Source organism: Schistocerca americana, chromosome 2 (assembly GCF_021461395.2).
Source record: "Schistocerca americana isolate TAMUIC-IGC-003095 chromosome 2, iqSchAmer2.1, whole genome shotgun sequence".
In the NCBI taxonomy this organism is placed as follows: Eukaryota; Metazoa; Arthropoda; class Insecta; order Orthoptera; family Acrididae; genus Schistocerca; species Schistocerca americana.
The window spans coordinates 684039342-684052861 of record NC_060120.1 but is presented as its reverse complement, the minus strand read 5'-3'; the positions used below and the strand labels follow the sequence as shown (position 1 = coordinate 684052861).

General features: G+C 42.9%; 1 protein-coding gene across 1 annotated transcript in view; it reads left to right on the top strand.

The window, feature by feature from the left end:
- The first annotated feature begins 1587 nt into the window (after positions 1-1587).
- The window catches only part of LOC124595063 (sodium/potassium-transporting ATPase subunit beta-2-like), a 171689-nt gene continuing 159756 nt past the window's right edge, over positions 1588-13520 (top strand). Inside the window, exon 1 of the mRNA XM_047133640.1 lies at positions 1588-1799. Within this exon, the coding sequence (XP_046989596.1) occupies positions 1640-1799 (160 nt within the window). The 5' untranslated portion in view covers positions 1588-1639. The remainder of the gene's footprint in view (positions 1800-13520) is intronic.

The following is a 13520-nucleotide window of genomic DNA, read 5'->3' as shown; positions in this document are numbered from 1 at the left end:
ACGTGAGGCAATACTGACCCAACGACTTATATTAGAAAATAGATTAAGGAAAGGTAAACCTACATTTCTAGCATTTGTAAACTTAGAGAAAGCTTTTGACAATGTTGACTGGAATACTCTCTTTCAAATGCTAAAGGTGGCAGGGGTAAAATGCAGAGAGCGAAAGGCTATTTACAATTTGTACAGAAACCAGATGGCAGTTATAAGAGCCGAGGGGCATGAAAGGGAATCAGCGGTTGGGAAGGGAGTGAGACAGGGTTGTAGCCTGTCCCCGATGTTATTCAATCTGTATATTGAGCAAGCAGTAAAGGAAACAAAAGAAAAATTTGGAGTAGGTATTAAAGCTGTCAGAGACAGCAAAGGACTTGGAAGAGCAGTTGAACGGAATGCACAGTGTCTTGAAAGGAGGATATAAGATGAACATCAACAAAATCAAAACGAGGATAATGGAATGTAGTCGAATTAAATCGGGTGATGCTGAGGGAAATTATATTAGGAAATGAGACACTTAAAGTAGTAAAGGAGTTTTGCTATTTGGGGAGCAAAATAACTGATGATGGTCGAAGTAGAGAGGATATAAAATGTAGACTGGCAATGGCAAGGAAAACGTTTCTGAAGAAGAGAAATTTGTTAACATCGAGTATAGATTTAAGTGTCAGGAAGTCGTTTCTGAAAGTATTTGTATGGAGTGTAGCCATGTATGGAAGTGAAACATGGACGATAAATAGTTTGGACAAGAAGAGACTAGAAGCTTTCCAAATGTGGTGCTACAGAAGAATGCTGAAGATTAGATGGGTAGATCACATAACTAATGAGGAGGTATTGAGTAGAATTGGGGAGAATAGGAGTTTGTGGCACAACTTAACAAGAAGAAGGGGCCGGTTGGTAAGACATGTTCTGAGGGATCAAGGGATCACAAATTTAGCATTGGAGGGCAGCGTGGAGGGTAAAAATCGTAGAGGGAGACCAAGAGATGAATACACTAAGCAGATTCAGAAGGATGTAGGTTGCAGTAGGTACTGGGAGATGAAGAAGCTTGCACAGGATAGAGCAGCATGGAGAGCTGCATCAAACCAGTCTCAGGACTGTAGACAATAACAACAACAACAACATTGAGATTCAATTGTCATTCCCTGCACCATGTGTCAATTGGTTGCAGATCCTCCTGCATTTCAGTACAATTTTCCATTGTTACAACCTCTCGATATACCACAGCATCATCCGCAAAAATCCTCAGTGAACTTCCGATGTTATCCACAAGGTCGTTTATGTATATTGTGAATTCCGTATTCCAGGAGGAGGGAAGCGCCCCCTGTTGCCCCCCCCCCTCCCCCTTGCGGGCGCCGAAAGGAATGCACGATTTGGTATCGGAGCACTGAGGAAACGGCTCTTACCCTTTGGCGGATAGCCCGTCGCTCACCTAAAAGGCGCAAAGAGCGTGCGGCGTCTCCGGGAAGCGGTGGGGTATCACGTGTGCGATAAGGCGGCGCGTACGATAAGCCAGCGGGCCGGGCCGCTCGTGGCCACGGCTGCGGCTGGCAGCGCCCCCAGGCGGCGCGGGCAGAAATAACCAGCCCAGCGCGGACGGCGGCGCGCCCGCAGCGCTCAGTCCACGCCGAGACGCGGTCGCGCGAGCACCATGGCGCCCACCACCACAGTCACCACCACCGTCGCCAACAATGACGAGGATCCCTTCCCGTACATGCGGCCCAGCGCGCTCGGCAAGTGGGAGTCTTTCAAGCTCGAGATCTGGAACCCGTCCACCAAGCAGTTCCTCGGCAGGACCGCCAAGAGTTGGGGTGAGTCTCGACTCCAAGGCAGCCGTACCAGAACTGCTCGTCCGCACTAGCTAGCTCTCTGTTCTGCGAGTGTGGTTGTGTTCTTGTTGCTGCGTACCGCGTAATACTGCACTTCTCTCATCGTCGTCTTTGTTCGCCTCAGCAGATGTCAATGACTCCAGCGTTGAGATCGACGGAAATAGATCTACAGATACGTGTTTATTGTAGCATATATTATCGCTTTTTCATCTTCGATCTGCGGAAAGAGCGGGACAACCAAATCTGCATGTATCTGTGTGTATGAGTACTAATTTGTCTAATTCTTCACTGGCTCTAGAGGAGAGATTGTCTGTTTCTGAACAACATATTTTTCAGTGCCAGTATATACTTTGAAACTGGTTTCTGCAATTTCTACGTAAATGTTCGCCAGTTATTAACAGCTGACACGCATCTGCGGGGGAAAAATACGTAATTTCGTTGAACAAACGATCTATTTTATCTAACTAGCTTCAGGCAGCGTTTACACATCTTGGGCAAATTTCTTACTTTTCGCCTTTAATGCTATAGAATACGAGAACTAATAGTCCTCAAAACAGTTTTTCTGATCATAGGTAAATATGACTTGTTGTAGGATTTGAACTACTTGAAATTCTTGTTATGGAGATAATACGAGTACCTGCCCTTGGCGCAGATGTATGGTAATTTTTAGCTATAATGTACTGATTTTCTTCCATATAGTACAGTATGTGAGAAACCTTCTTTACAAGTGAATCCTTCCAGCTGAACTACTCACACAAAAATAAACCCTACACTCGACTAAACTGTGTCTGGTGACACAGATCTCTGATTTAAACAGCTGTAGGATTATCACTGGTGAGATCATTTCTGATGATAAAATCTAAGTCATTAGACCGCGTCACATTCTTCAAAATTCGCCAACGCTTGACGTTTCGAAGTCTCTGTTGGGGTCCCTGAACTAACCGTGCAGGGATACTAGTAGAATCCAGAAGAAGATCACAACACAGGGATCGAAACGTCAAGCGTAGAAGTATGAAGAACAATGTGACGCGGCCTAACGACTCGAAAGATTTTCTGGTCAACGGCAATTTCCACGGCGACGAAAGCCTGCTACGCGCTCTCGCAAACCATACAAACTGGTAACCAACCCTACTGTACTCTATTGTATATTCTTTACGTTTTCTCAGCTTGTTATAGATGCCACCCAAGAAAGTAACCCATCAGCTGGTGTTCGTCACATAGTCTCGTTGATCGCTACATTGATCGCATAATGTTGCATTTCTTGACATCTAGATCTAGTTGCCAGACTTCGCAGCAAGTTGAGATATTGTCACTATTTGATCGTGTATTAGAACAGATTGATCATATAACACGTCTTAGTATATAACTGCGCATGTTGCAGTTATTCTGGTGATAACTTGCAACAGTCGCGATAACAACCACCTTAGTCAAAGATTTTGCTTGCTCCCAACTGCGCATGATGGCAGGCGAAAAAATGCAGTTGAAAATGGTTAATGAAGTGACATAAGCTTTAAGACAGCAATAGATTGCGTGACATTCAATGACTTCTTTGCCGTTCATTTGTTTAAATATTAGTTCTGCATCGCTCTGGAGAGATGGAAGCATCAGCAATACTGTGAAGTAACTTAGATATCTTACCCTGGCAGCTAACTTTCAAATGTTTATGGGAATTCAGGTCTTCTCTGAAAATGGGAGAAATCAAACGTTACCATCTAAATAATCTTGTCATTCTGATGCTACGTATTTGGAAGTTACCTACTCGTCATTTTCTGATCGCTTGACTTTACCCGAAGATGACGAGAAGGAATCTCGTTGAAACGTTCCATCAGGACGAAGCTGTTACTCAGCTGATAACCCGAGATGATTTCGTCAGTGTTTAAAAGCAGTTTAAAGTTGTTTCTCTCTGATAACATTTCCTGTACTAAAGGCGTGTTCTCGAACAGAAATAAGGACGTAGCCACTGTCTGTTAATAATCAGAAGCCGCTCACGAATTACGTTGAATTAATTCCGGTGTAGCTGCGGTCCAAGTCACACACTGAACATCATTACGCTTATCGTGACTTTAATCCATAAGATATCCTAAATGGGTAACGACATCGAAAGCAAAACCGCTATCGCCTGTAGCCAGAAGTGACTGTGTTGTGGTTTTCCGCGTAAGCGCTGTGGATGAGTTCCGACAACTCGTCCACGCAGCATCCTCACCCTCTTACAGAATCGTCCGCCAGTGAAGGACGAGAGTGAGTGAACGGGAGAGATGGTCCCCACACCTGCGTGGATCGCCTCGAGCCACCTGTCGCAAGCCGGCGCCATCAGCAGCGTTTCGTAACTTCATTTATTCGTAACGGGAAAGAAAGCCGGTCACAGCACCCTGGGCCGACTCGGCCGGCCGCTGATAGATACTCAGTCTGATAATGACGTCGTGCTCAGCGCTCGCTTGCGAGCTGTTATCCCAGACTGTACAAGGCGCACGCCAGCGTTTCCAAGCTTCTGTTACGACTAAAGCTTAACATATAAAACACTATATTGTGCAAGTCACTCTTTTACACGGGCCGCTATACGTTACGGTTGCCATGACAGTCACCGTCAGGGAAATTTCATTGTGCTTCGGGCACTAAATTGCTGTAGTAGCGTGTACACATGCCGTTCTTCCACAGCCATAAGTGAAACATTAGGGTTATGAGGTCTTTTGCGTGTGTAATGAAAGTAGAGCCATTGTAGCGTGCGTAGTGTGTATATGTGAACCACTAAAGTTAATAAAAAATGTAAAAGATTAAATAATCTTCCTAATGACGGTTGAGTGGTAGTCGAAACGCGTGCTGGATGAAATAAAATAGTAGTTAACGTTGAATATTATTGTACTGCTGTGCTCGTCGCTCGCAAACCTCGGAAAAAAATGTTCGTTACAGATGAATAAAAAGAAAATTCGTTACAGATGAATAAAATGGTTGGCCTAAATGACAAAGAATATTACGTTATTGGCTTACAAATCGGTTGCAAAGCTTGTATATTTGTCCGCTATAGACGACATTATTATTAACCAGAAGCTTTATTCCATACAGTTCTAGTATCCAGAAGAGGCATATCCTTATTTATTTTGTATAACATTTTCAAGATCTTTGGCTAGTACTGCTAAATTTCGAACTACAAGTTTTATCGCGTGGCAGTGAAGCTGCATTGTAATGTATCATGTAAAGAAGGATATAAGTTAACTTGACTTCGAGAATGTGACACATTACAGAGGGAGCATTATTTCAATTGTTATTGGTTTTCCATCTTAAGCTTAGTGCAAATACAGACTATTCTCCACCGGAAACGTTTCGATTTTTATTTATAAAGCATCTTCTGTGGTCATTCTGGCAACATTGCTACATAGTGTCTGCACATCTTGGTATTTATTATTTATTTAAGGCATTTTTGACCCTTATTATCATATTCTGCAAACAATTTTTATTCTTTGAGATCGCAAGAATATTGGTTACACATTCACTCTTGCCATTTTCTCGCCTTTTTTTAACCTACTTTTTCTTACACTACGTTAGTGCTATTTCCACTTCATCTCACTTTATTAAAACTTCTCAGAAGAAACAGTACCGTAGTTTCACGTGCTCTGCATTCAGTACAGTGTTTATGTTCAATCATTAGTTTTCCGTGCAAGTTCTGTGTGTTGCCAACCTATGAATACATATTTTCTTGCTTAGTCGTGTATGTGTGTGTGTGTGTGTGTGTGTGTGTGTGTGTGTGTGTGTGTGTGAGAGAGAGAGAGAGAGAGAGAGAGACAGAGAGAGAGAGAGAGAGAGGGGGGGGGGCGTGGATGGAGAGGGAGATAGAGAGGGAGGGGGGAGGGAGTGAAAACGGAGAGCGCATTATTTCATTTGAACGAAAACAGGGTAGAAAATTGGCCGCAGTCATTTTTTAACGCACTGTTTCACCTTTCACCTGCAATGGATAATCTACATAAGAATGACAGGGATTAAAGCCCCTAATTCTCATAAACATGCTTCCAGTGAGTTACATATAACGTAATAATTTGACAATGCTTAAATGTTGCATTTGTTGCCAACATTTTCGTGGGTCTCTTTCCAGCGTTTAAGATGTATAATCTAGCTACAGTTCGAACAAGTCTGTTTTTAGATATATATTACTTTCGATACTGAACTTCTTTTTGTTTTATAGTCTTCTATTGAACTTTCCCTCCTTAGCGACAGTTTCGCTGTGCACTAATCAGATAGCGAATTTTCAGTTTGTACATATGTGTGTGTGTGTGTGTGTGTGTGTGTGTGTGTGACGAAGTAAAGAATTCTACACGAAGAAGGAGCCTAAGACAGATATATGGTGTGCTTCGCGAGAGAAGTGGATTAGGTGAGCCAGACAGATAAACTGTTTTTGACACATTTGTTGCCACAGCTGTCAGCTATTCCTTAATGACACGTATCACGAGCGAGATGCTACGTAATTCTATGATATTGTGGATTCACGTATAACCGCAAGATACATTCATACGACCAAAAGTTTCAGTGATTCCAGTAACACAGGCAGAAACATTTACGAAAAAAACAATGACCAAACCAACCATACAATATCACAGACAGCTCGCGTCCTAGCCATTGCATACCTTAGTCTGACACACATACTTCAGTCTGGTATGAGAGCCGTCGTAACGGAACTGAGCAAGGGTCGTTTGCAGTGTCCTGGACGTAACTGTTGGACAATAGGGTATCAAGAGGTGTCTTAGCAGACTTTCCGAGCTGATTTAGCGCAACAGTTATAATTAAACCTTCAAATATAAAAGCTGTAAGTTGTTCAAGATCGTAGAAACACTATTGTATCATACATAGACATTTAAAACTGAATTATTTCGAGGCAACCAGAATACGATATAAACAACAGAAATGCAGTCGGAGTTCAAGCAATTAAGAATATCAAACTGTTAGAAGCACATTTCTGCTCAGAAAATTACATAAATTATAAGCCTTTCTGTTCACGGAGCCGAGTATTACCCAATGCTGTGTTAACACTACTTGAAAGGGTGGAAGCTTTAGTAATGGGAGAGTCCTCACATCTTATTAGTTGCGTGTATTTAATGATGAATTACTAAAACGTTTCTTTGAAAGCAGGATGTGAAGGTTACAATGACTGTTTACTATTTCATCTCATGGGGTGTTACCCACAAAAAAGCAATAGAAACATATGAAAATGAGAATATCTGTAATTTAACGTTGTGATTGCATAAATTGTCGTCCGCTACGTGATATGTAGTGGATTAAAGGACACAATACTGCTAAAATGGTTTCAATATACGTACAAATACGTTCCATACCTTGTCAGTACTTCTAAATTCTTCAAGAGCTCTTTTATTATCGTAGTTGAAATTCATTTATCACTGTTACTATAGTAGACAAAATGAGGACGTAACGTCTTAACTGAAAACTAGCAGCTATTTACTACCCTCTTACAGGATAATTATAATTGTAGGATTTGAGGTCCGCCAGTTATTCAAAACACCTTTTTTCTCAGTACCCAATCATGTTTCACCACCACTGTGCTACCATCAGTGGGTTTCCGTGTTATTTATTCTGTAATGTGAATGTCTTTATTAAATGATTACAAAATTTGTGGATGTTTAGTTCAAACAATAGTTCGTTTCTTTTTGTTAAACCGTTAGACTTGGTGTGCGTGATTTTTCTGGATCACTTGTGTATTATTTACTACAGGTAGCTTGTCATCTGCAACCAAACGATGTTCATGAGATATTTTACTGGGAGTTAACCATCATCTAGAATGTAATTTAGTTAGTCACGATATTTCGCGCCTATATTCGTTTTTACTTATGTTTTCGTGTGGCAAGCCCTTTTAACCTCCACATCATGGTGAGGTGTCGTGATGCACACGTAAATACAACACGTGTTTTCCACAAATAAGTTCGTAAAAGCACTTTTCACTTCACCAAAACACAGTGTGATTGTAGTTGTTGTGTGTCCCAGCCCGTAGTGTTCATTTGTTCACCAGAGAGTTTGGCGCCAAATTTGAATTTTGTTTACATTTTATCTTTGTGTGTGTGTGTGTGTGGGGGGGGGGGGGGTGGACTTTCACACACACACACACACACACACACACACACACAAAATGATACACTACAATCTGCAAAGACTCATCATTTACACATTAAAGAAACACCATGTAAAAGACAACACAAACAGCTAAGAAGCGTACAGAAAACACACACACAGATAAAATGTAAACGAAATTCAAATTTGGCGCCAAACTCTCTGGTGAACAAATGAACACTGACTGGGCTGGGTCACACAACAACCACAATCACAATGTGTTTTGGTGAAGTGAAAAGTGCTTTTACGACCATATTTGTGGAAAATACGTGTTATATTTACGTGTGCATACGACAACTCACCATGACGCGGAGAATAAAAGGGCTTACCATACGAAAACGTAAGTAGGTACGAAATATCGCGACAGACTAAATTAAATTCTAGACGATAGGTTAACTCCCAGCAAAAATTTGTTATCAACATCGTTTGGTTGCACATGACAAGCTACCTGCAGTTAATAATACACGCCGGCCGTTGTGGCCGAGCGGTTCTAGGCGCTTCAGTCTGGAACCGCGCGACCCCTACGGTCGCAGGTACGAATCCTGCCTCGGGCATGGATGTGTGTGATGTCCTTAGGTTAGTTAGGTTTAAGTAGTTCTAAGTTCTAGGGGACTGCTGACCTCAGATGTTAAGTCCCATAGTGCTCAGAGCCATTTTTTTAAATAATACACAAGTGATCCAGAAAACTCACGCACACCAAGTGTAAAGGTATTAACAAAAAGAAACGAACCATTGTTTGAATTAAACATCCATATAATTTTGTAATCATTTAATAAAGATGTTCACATTACAGAATAAATAAAACGGAATCCCACTGATGATAGCGCAGTGATGCCGAAACATGTTTAGGTACTGAGAAAAAACGGTGGTTTGCATAACTGGCGGACCTCACATCCTACAATTTTAAATGCAAACACGGTGAACACAAGGAGCTGCAAATCCAAATGACGAGGATAGTTATAAGTTACATAATTCAAATTTCGTCAGTGGAAGAGAGACATTTACAATGATAAGTAATTGTACCCATATGCGTTGAATAAAATTTTTTATTTCGAATGCAGCTGTACTGACAGACTTCGCCACTCGAAAGGGAGACTGGATTAATATTCGTGAGAACCAGGATTCTAATATCCCATCGGCCTCCTCGGTTTAGGTTTTCAGTTGTGGCTGCACTAAACGAATGTATACGCAGGTGCGGAGCGTGCTACGGGTCACAGCCGCTTCTTCTCACCCCTTCGTCTCTGCTAGTGATGTATCTCTGCCGACCGACTATTCGACCAGTCAATGAACTCTGCACTCCCCTCCTCACTCCCTGATGTGAAAGCGAGGGCGCTTGGCGGGGCTACATTGCTTCACCGGTAATGGCTCTGAGCATTATGGGACTTAACTTCTGAACTCATCAGTCCCCTAGAACTTAGAACTACTTAAACCTAACTAACCTAAGGACATCACACACGTCCATGCCCGAGGCAGGATTCGAACCTGCGACCGTAGCGGTCGCTCGGCTCCAGACTGCAGCGCCCAGAACCGCACGGCCACTCCGGCCGGCGCTTCACCGGTAATTCGTTTTGACACTGCGATGAAATCATCTCCGATTAAATGGGAATCAAATGGAATCCTTCGAGGGTGAAATGTGATCGGTGTGTGTCGAGTTGTAAAGACACTAAACCACCAGACATTATTTAAACTAACAAAACATACAGTAGATGAAAATAAAGCCAACTACATACCACAACAAGTGCGTTTATTTAGTTCCACATCTAGCCTACATACATATTCCTCATGGCACAAGAGAATTGGTTGGACTAGAGTCTTGTTAGCGATTTGCCTTCCAGATGCATTAGATTTTCCTGGGACCTTTCCTGTATTTTACTTGCCTTCCCTGGTGCAGATTTTACGTTATTATCCCATCTTTTTATATTATTTTTGTCAACAGCTTGGATGCATGAGCTGGTAATATGATCGTGCGATAGTTTCCATATATATCTGTCCTTGCTATGTTCGATATAGAATATGTGATATTTTTCCGATAGTCTGATGTTGCGTCGCCAGTCTCATAGAATCTACACACCTACTCGAATGGTCGTTTGGTTGCCATTTCCACCAACAATTTCAGAAATTCCATATGAATGTTATCCACCCCATCTGCTTTATAATTTAATCTCAAGTCTCCCAAATCTCTTTTAAATTACGAGTCTAATACTGGATTCCTTATCTTTCCATATTGACTCCAATTTTTTCTTCTATCCCGTCAACAGAAAAGTCCTCCGACGATCATTTCTTTTTCGATTTCTTCGCATTTTTCCTGCAGCCATTTCGCCTTAATTCCCAGCACCTTCTATTTATTTTACTTCTGAGTGATTTATATCTCTGTATTCCTGTTTTTCTCCTAATATTTTTGTACTTCCTTCTCCCGTCGCTCAATTGAAGTATTCATTTCATACTGAAATGCACGTATGTTTGTGTTTCCGACGTCTGTGACTGCTCTTTTTAGAGATGGTCGCGCCTGTCCCTTTGAACTGCCTACTGTAGTATTCCTTACCGCAGTATTCGCATCTTCAGCGAACTTCAAAGGCGTCTCACCATTCCTCATTACTTAAGTACCCCACTTCTTCCCACACTGAATCTACTGTAGGATTCTCTTAAACTTCAGTCTACTCTTCATCAATACAAAATTGTGATATGAATCTATATCTGCTCTTGGGTACGGCTTATAACCCAGATTCTGATGTCGGATCCTCTGTGTGACCATCATGTAATCCAACTGGAATCTTCTAGTACCTCGAGGCGTTTTCTAAGTATTTCCCCTCCTCTTGTTATTTTTGAATCGTTCATGTGCTATCACTAACTAAAATGTATTGCACAAATCAATTATTTTTCCTCCTCTCTCATTCCCACTATCAAGCTCATATTCTCCAATAACTCTTTCTTCTGCTCCTTCCCCTATAGCCGCATTCCGTTCCAATTCCCCAAGATTGGTAAATTTTCATCTCCCTTCATATACTAAATTATCCGTTCCGTATCCTCAGATACTTTCTCTACCTCTCCTTCTTCTGCTTGCGACGTCGGCATGTATATCTGAACTATCGTTGTCGGCCTTGTTGGTTTGCTGTTGGATCTGATGGGAACAACCGTATCACTGAACCGTTCACAGTAGCACACTCTCTGCCCTACATTACTACCGTTAAACCATTTTCTGCTCCTCTTGATGTTAACCTATACTCATCTGACCAGAAATCCGTGTCTTCTTACCATTTCACTTCTCTGTATCTAGACTTGAGCCTTTGTTTTTCCATTTTAGATTTTCTAGCTTCCCTACCATTTTCAGACTTTTCACATTCCACCCTCCGACTCATTGAATACTATTCTTCCGTTGGTTATTCCATCTTTTGCTCATGATCGCATCTCCCTTGGCAGTCCTCTCGCGAAGATGCGATACATTTTCAGTTACAGTCCTGTGGATACACCTGATGTGGCTTCAATACAGCGGTTTCCATTGGCTTTAAATCCTCATGCCGTTGACCATTCCTTATTCTTCCGCCTTTTAGGGGCAGCTTCACTCCAAAGTCAAGAGAGTGCCCTGAACCTTTGTCCGCCCCTCCGCCGTCTTTGACAAGGTTGCTAGAAGAACGAGGGTAACTTCTTGCCGGCCGCTGTAGCCGTGCGGTTCTAGGCGCTTGAGTCCAGAACCACGCGGCTGCTATGGTCGCAGGTTCGAATCCTGCCGCAGGCATGGAAGTGTGTGATGTCCTTAGGTTAGTTAGGTTTACGTAGTTCTAAGTCTAGGGGACTGATGACCTAAGATGTTAAGTCCCATAGTGCTTAGAGCCATTTGAACCATTTTGGTAACTTCTTATGACGGAAGTCTTCGGCCGTTATTGCTGTTGATTTTTATACATAAGGTTTAAGCAGGGCGTAACTTCGAACCGGCGAACCAGAACCTTTTGATTACCAGTCAAAGACGCTACCCCTAGACCACAGGTCAAGTTGCAGTGCCACACGAACCTTCAACGATGATTCTTTGCTGCACACAGCAGCATCGATAGCGAACTATCTTATAGTACTACCCATAGTTGCACACGAATGTATCCTCCACACAATCGGTACAGAATCACTAGCAGCTTAGGCTCGACATTAAAGTTGCTGTTGCGAATAACAATCAAGATCCTGCCTCCTAAAGCAGCGACACCCGTTTTATTGTATTCTCTGTAAGAATACAAAAAAAGAGATGCGCGATTTCAGCTGTATTTAAGAACTCCGACTATATTCTAGCGAACAAATTTAAAACAATGTAAAGAAACGCTAAGAATCTTTATTGTATTTTTCTTCTGTAGCTCGTGTGTCGCACCGCAACTGGCGAGTGTCTGGACTGCACACAGCTGCGTGGTGGCTGCGAGATGGCAGCCAGTGGTTGGTTGGCGGAGCATCTCCCGTTGGCACTCTAAGCTTGGCCTGTGTCCCACGCGCCGCTCCGTATATTTAAACGGTGCCGCTTCCTGCAGCGACATTCTCCCGCTTAGGGGGCGTCCGGGCACTTATCCCGTACCGGCAGACACCCAGCATCCATTCCAGAGCTCTGTCACACCAGTGTTTCTCAGCTCACATATCGAACAATTACGTGCAGCTGATTTACGAGCGGCTTCCAATAAGTAATACAACACTTTTTCATGACAGCAGGTTGGATTTATTCGGGATTCAAATACAGCGTATTATTCCCCACTCTTTTTTCTACAAAACCCTATTTTTCGACATAATCTCAAATGAGTGCGACGCGACGCTCTTGTGCCATCCTACTATGACGGCCGGTATGTCCGCTTAGTACTGTTCTGCTGGTCGACGTCGGAACCAACGTCTTACTGCATCAATAACCTCTCCATCGTCCACGTTCTGCTACCTGCGGAGCGCATCCTTCACTGGAAGTCGAAAGGTACAAGATCCAGGCAGTAGGTGCATGGTGAAGAAGAGTTCAGTGAAGTTTTCTGACCTCTTCTCGGGTGCGCAGACTTGGATGAGGCCTTACGCTGTCATGAAAGAGGAAAACTTAATTTGCAGTTTTGTGGCGATGAACAAGCCGAAATCGTTTCTTCTATTATTTCCTGAAAATAGCACAGCTCCCTTCAGAGCTGATCGATGCGCCATGAGGGAGGACATCAAACAACATAACACCTTCAGAATCCCAGAAAACCGTCGCCATGGCTTTACCTACTGAGGATGCGGCTTTCAACTTTTTCATCGGTGGAGAGGTGGTGTGCCGCCACTCCATAAATTGTCGTTTTGTTTCCGGTTCGAAGTGATGAACCCATGTTCATCGCCTTTGACGATGACCGACAAAAACATGTCACGGTCAGCCTCGTAACGCTTAAGAAATTCCGCACAGATGGTCCTCCGTTGCTCTTTGTGCTCTTCTGTTATGCGCCGAGGAAAGCAGTGGGCACATACGTTAGAACACTCTAGCTGGGTGGTGTCAGCACTACGAACAGAGACTCCAGTTGAGCAGCAACGTGTTCCACTGTGATCCGTCGATCACTTCCAATGAGAGTGTCCGCACATTCCTACATTGGAAGAGTCATAGCTGCGTGCGGCCGCTCAGATGCTATT